Raw genomic sequence first — 5746 nt, forward strand, 5'->3', positions numbered from 1 at the left:
CGCTGCAGTCTCATTAACGATCCGGCGCATCAGGCGCAGTACGCACATGTTGCGAGGGATTGGGGTCGACCGCCACCAGATGTTCCATCTGGGGCTTACCAGCCTATATTTTGGGAGTCCGACCAACATATTGCGCGGGCAAATGAGCGGCGGTGGAGGCGAGACTGTATCGTGGAGGCAAATCCTTCCATGGAGCATGTACGACACTTGTTGGATGTCATAATGGGACGCGCTACACTTGATCCTGGTGTGGCGCGTGTTGTATCGGTTTTCTTTAACCAGAAATCATCCGGATTTTCTCCACAGGAGCTAATGCAGTTTCTAGTTACGTGCGCGTTTCACGTGAAGGGCATGACGCCGCTGGAGGCTGCACGTTTCTGTTTCTTTGCACTCCGTCGTGACATGGAACACGCCATTGCAAGGGATGACGTCATTTTTATGCTTGAACACTCGCTCATTGAGCATACAATTGAAATGCCGGAAATGGAGTTGCGGCGCCGTGTGGTGGACATCTTTGGTGACACCACATATGTCATTTTTGATGACTTTGTGCGGTATTTCATTCACAATTATGCGATGTGGTACGCCTTTGGGGTGCCTGTCACGGTGAGTGGGGAACGCTCCGGCCGTGGTGGTGACGTGGCACCGCAACTCAACCCGACATTAACGCTGCTAAAAGCGGATGGGGAGCCCAATGCGAAGGCACGCGCCCCAACTGCAGCGACAACTGTTAGCACCTCTGGTGCTGCCCCTGTCTCTGCTTCTACTTCTACTACCGCCGCGACACCGGCAGCGGCAATAACAACAGCAACGACCCAAAAGACGGTACCACACGATGAAAGCGTTTGGCGTACATTTATCGCCCGGGTCCAGCACAGCAACAAGGCGTTTAGCGTGACGGCGCATGTTAATGACACCATCTTTGACGTGATGGTTATGGTGCAGAATAGTACAGGGATCCGTGCGGCGTGCCAGGAGTGGCGGGCTGGGAATGTGGCGCTTGACCCAAAGTGCCGGTTGGGCTCCACCGAACTCGGCCTCGGGGGAAATGAGGTCGCCGCACCGGAAGTAATCATCATTGCGCGGGATGAAGCTGTACGTCTTGTGATGGTGTACAAGGAAAAGGGCTTCCGCTGGGAGGTGCGTCTGCCATCCAGTGAGAAGGTGCTTAAACTGCGTGCTCTTGTTCAGCATAAAACAATGATTCCCCTGACACGATGTGTGTTGCGGGCCCACGGCTCATGTCTGATGGATCGCCACCCACTGGCGCACTACAACCTGCAGGACGGCGATGTTGTTACGATCACACAGGAGTAATTTCACTGCAAATTTCCATAGAAGAGAAGAGGAGGGAAGGTCAAATGCAATAAAAAAATAAAGGGAGAAAAAGAGAAAAGGAGCAAAAGCAACATATGGCCCGTTTGATTTCATCATTTCTGTCAAAATAGGATTATTATGATTCATTTTTTATTTATTTATTTATTTTTTGATGGGAATGAAGAGTGATTAATGCCGCTCAATTATTTCTTCTTCCCCCACAAAACGGCATGATGGCTCTCTCTCATACATAAATTTTAGTTCCACGTTGGATCGATTGCTTGCCAATCTGAGCACGCCTTGTTGGCATCCCTCCATATAGAGCATTGACAGCGTGAATGGACACAAACACACGTACATTACAAAACGAAAGGATTCTCTTCTTTTTTTTTTTTTTGCTCGTGTATTTCAGTGAGTTTATTATTTTATTTTTTTCTCTCTTTCTCCGTTGGTATATATATATATATATATATATATATATATATATACTTCTCCGCATCTCTGTACCATACGTGTGTGGTGTGTGTTACAAAAGATATAGATGAGCATGAACAATTCTTTCTTCTTGTATCATGTTGTTTGTTGTTTGTGGGCTTTAGGCCTCATACTTGTGAGGAGAAAGAAGAGACAACATACATGCCATCTGTGTGGATCTGTTTCTGTAGCCTGTGTTTGCGGTCTGTTCCAGAAAAGTATTATTTACCTCCCTCTCTGAAGAAGGTGTATTAGTAGTAGTAGTAGTAGTGGTGGTGGTGGTAGTAGTGCTGATTCTAGTCGTTGCGTTAGTCAATAACGATGCTTCCATTTTGTAACCAAACAGAGCTGATGTTTCGTGCCTCGGGTGGTATTCCTGGCATGTTGGGTAGCTACAGCGGCTGCCCCGATGAGAATGGGGTGCAGTATTGCGTGCTCTTCCCCACAAGGGTCAGGTGGGGCAACTCACGTCTTCTCGGCTATTGTCTGCCTTCTACATGCACGCTGCTGGACATTGCGCGGCAAGTGGTTTTAGATCCCATGCTAAACGGAACTTTTAACTATAGTAAACTCATGCATGGTGATGGTATGAACACGTCACAGGTAATGGATCGTTTGGAACAATATATCAATTGTGCCCCTCGTTCTTCTTCCTTTTTGGAGCTAAATGTACACAATATTGTTTCCTGGGCGATCATAGGGTTCATCATTCTGCTCGTGGTGCTGGCAACGCTCTATGACTACTACTGGAGCATCACAGCACGTAGCATCCCATTCGAAGTGGTGATGATGGGAGCCGATGGTGCTGTTGTGCGGGTGTTGCAGCCACCCAATGTGGTTTTGTTGGAGAACCAAAGTAAAACCAACGAGTCAAGTCCGAGGCGTCATGGAGAAGATTTACGGTGCACCACGGAGAAGAAAGTCACAGAGAAACAAAAGGGTAGTTTTTCCGCCAGCGTTACAGCGATCACCCAACCACTACTTGTTGCTGTGGAGCAGTCTGAGGCGGATGAGGCTGGCAGGCAAATTGAGCCCGCACACTCACCTCGCATGGGAGAGACGGAGGATGAAAGCGCCACATCTCCAAAAAAAAAGACACATTTTGGATCCTTCGTCAGGTATAAAGAGGCTCGAACAGGCGAAGAAGTGGTGTCGACCAAAAAAGGAGCGCGCTCGGGTGAACGCGACTCTTTGCGAGGGGCGGGCATTCTTCCGGAATTCAACACGGAATTGCTCTGGTCGCACCGACGAGTGCAGAAATTTCTGGCGGAGATCCCAGATGTGCCCAACTTTCGTTCATTTCTGAATCGCACCGTATTGTGTCTGTCACTAATTAACAGTTTCCGTAAGTGGCGCTATTATCCAAAGTCCGAGGTGAATCTAAATTTATTCAACAGCTGGCGGGTAATTGCGTGGATGTGGATTATGTTGTTTAGCTCTTTTTGGTATTCCCAGCAGATTCCCACCATGGATAATATAGGTTCACCTCCAGTTAACTTTATTTATGCCTTTCTTGGGAAGGAAGCATTTGCTGCTTTTGCTGTTGGAACCTTTCTCACCATTGCTGGCTTTCTGGCGTTGCATCGCCTTCATGTCTCTGAGGAGTTACTTATGAGTTCACCCACCGCTCGCGTGAGGGCATCAAAGCGTACATGTCGTCAGTTGTTGGCTGAATGTATGTTGTGGTATGCCAAGTATCTCATTGCCCGCTTTGTACGCGTCATCCCCATTTCGTTTGCCATATTCATGCTTTTACCAAACGCTGTGTCCGGCTTTGGCAATGGACCCTTTTGGAGACTTTTTTCCCAATCACCCGCGTTCTATGGAAACTGCATGAAATACTGGTGGACAAATTTACTTCTTGTCAATAATTTTCTTCCCGTTGAGGAAAATGAGCGTTGCTTCCCATGGTCTTATTACGTGGCGCTTGAATTTCAGCTGGTGGCATTGGCACCGATGATTTACTTTCTCGGGAAGCATTTGCATCACCGTCTGTTTTTTTCGTTACTCGCTCTTGCAATGGCTGGAAGTGCGGTTTTGCGTTATTTTGAGATATCGCGTCGGAAAAGCGTGTTGTTGGGTACTGGTGCCGTCTCCCATCACGCCTTGTCTGTGGGGTCCGTGTATCAACACCCGCATCTTATGTTTATTCCCTTTTGTGTTGGGGCAATGCTCTATTATTTGTACAAGGCTCTGCGACAACGTGCAGAGATGCTGCGCATGTTTGGTCCGGGTATCTTATTAATGATGCATCGCATTCAAGAAGAGGCTGTCGCGGAGGATAGAGTGAGTTACTGGCTTTTGGAACGATTGCAAATGCGACATATGCGGGTTCTTATTGTGTGGAGTGGCCTTGCCATCACATTTTCCTGTGTCATTAGCGTGTGGTTCATTCATCGCGATGATGAAATTGGTTGGAACATGGGTGTCGATGTGAAGGTGTATGAATCGCTTATCCTTTTCCCATGGAGCATTGCATTGTGTCTCTTGGCGCTGCCGCTTCTGTTTGGGTACGGCGGCATAATACGCGGCGTTCTCACACACCGCTTGTGGTGCGGTCCCTCAAGGTTGGTGTTGGTTGCCTACCTGGCGGCACCCGTTGTGATAGGATTTGGCAACGCCAGCAGTTATGATGTGATCACAATGAGTTTTTCCTTGTTTATTGTGCAGGGATTTGGGTACATGGGGTTAACACTTCTCGTGGCGTTTTTCTTTCATATGCTGGTGGAACGTCCATGTTTGCACATTAGTTCAAGGGGAGAGTACTGAAGCAGCCATATTCTTCTCTCTTTCCTTGCTTGTTCTCCATTTCTACAAAAAAACGCATTTACCCTTTCATTTAGCCGACATTTTATCTTTAATTATTCATTTGTAATGTTATCTGCTTTTTTTTCTTGTTGTTGTTGTTTTAGTTTATTGTGGCAAGAATGGATTTTGCGGTTTGCATGGCCGGCGTTGGGTTGGAGCCGTTCTTTTATGCCATGCTGGGCGATGTTTCTTTTTTTTCTTATCTCTTTCTGTGTGTGTTGAGACCCTGGCTTTTCACCGCCTCCTCCTTTTTTGTTCTGGCGGAGATGGTGAAATTGTACTGAGCGGCTGTCGTTATTGGGGAGCAATGCGAGATGTGCTGATGAAATTTCTTGAGGCAAGCGCTGCAAGTGGCGCGTGGGAATCCGCACTTGCCGTGTGGCGCACCACCGCAGTTGAGGACGTCGCCGTGTCGGGGTCGCATACATTGCTTTTGACACGCATGTTGGTACAGGCCGGCAAGTGGCGAGAGGCGAAGCACGTCGTTATGAGTGATGCAGCGAGCGTGTGCCCTCAGCGTCTCTCCGCGAGGCTGCTGGCGATGCTGGCGGCGATGACAGATGCCAACGGCTGGAGCGAGGCGTGCCAATTGTTGCAGGATGGCCAGATTTGTCTTGAGAAGCACGGCAGCGAGCAGCGCTCCACTCTCCAGTCCGAGGTGGTGAGACTTGCAGAGTCCTTTGAGCGTTGCGTCGTTCCGCACATTCCCGCATCTCAGCAGGAGCCTTGGGTGAGGCTTGCTTGCGAGATGCGCCGTGATGATCTCCAGAACCGGCAGCGCCCTTCCTTGGAGGAAACGCGCGGCGGGGATACTGCGGCTGATGCTGCGGCGTTGACGAACAACGAGGAGCTCCTTCATATTTATCGCAGTCCAAAAAGTCGATCCTCGTGGACGCGGGCGCTTCAAACGCTTTTGTCCATGCATCACCCCAATGCCGCCTCGGTGAACATCACTTTGGGGATACTGAGCCGGCAAGGACGTCAGCGCGAGGCAGTTGATGTGATCACAAAATTTATGGTTTCACGTGAGATTCATCCAACGGCGGTGACGGTGAAGACAATAACGGAGGCTGCGAATACCATGCGTTCAGGGAAGTTGTGTCATCTGATTCTTTCCACACCAGCGCTGCGGGATCAGATAACCCCT

General features: G+C 48.9%; 3 protein-coding genes across 3 annotated transcripts, besides 8 other annotated features; all 3 read left to right on the plus strand.

Annotated features, from left to right (window-relative positions):
* Tc00.1047053510253.10 (hypothetical protein, conserved) lies at nucleotides 1-1317 on the plus strand (the record flags this gene model as incomplete). Its single annotated transcript, XM_799257.1, has 1 exon — nucleotides 1-1317. A coding segment is annotated over one exon (1317 nt), but the record flags the coding sequence as incomplete, so codon positions are not given.
* Nucleotides 1-1891: a sequence feature (heterozygous, Esmeraldo-like haplotype).
* Nucleotides 1459-1485: a microsatellite.
* Nucleotides 1770-1805: a microsatellite.
* Nucleotides 1892-2711: a sequence feature (areas merged during assembly that could not be assigned to a particular haplotype. This can correspond to areas where the two haplotypes were merged or to regions with more than two copies in the genome that were merged during assembly.).
* Nucleotides 2040-2080: a microsatellite.
* On the plus strand, nucleotides 2113-4560 carry Tc00.1047053510253.20 (hypothetical protein, conserved; the record flags this gene model as incomplete). The annotated part of the gene is made up of 1 exon (XM_799258.1): nucleotides 2113-4560. One exon carries the CDS (start codon nucleotides 2113-2115, stop codon nucleotides 4558-4560), a length of 2448 nt encoding a protein of 815 aa, XP_804351.1.
* Nucleotides 2712-3599: a sequence feature (heterozygous, Esmeraldo-like haplotype).
* Nucleotides 3600-4949: a sequence feature (haploid, Esmeraldo-like haplotype).
* On the plus strand, nucleotides 4907-5746 carry Tc00.1047053510253.29 (hypothetical protein, conserved; the record flags this gene model as incomplete). The annotated part of the gene is made up of 1 exon (XM_799259.1): nucleotides 4907-5746. A coding segment is annotated over one exon (840 nt), but the record flags the coding sequence as incomplete, so codon positions are not given.
* Nucleotides 4950-5746: a sequence feature (heterozygous, non-Esmeraldo-like haplotype).

This window comes from Trypanosoma cruzi, genomic scaffold, assembly GCF_000209065.1.
Source record: "Trypanosoma cruzi strain CL Brener 1047053516695 genomic scaffold, whole genome shotgun sequence".
Taxonomy (NCBI): domain Eukaryota; phylum Euglenozoa; class Kinetoplastea; order Trypanosomatida; family Trypanosomatidae; genus Trypanosoma; species Trypanosoma cruzi.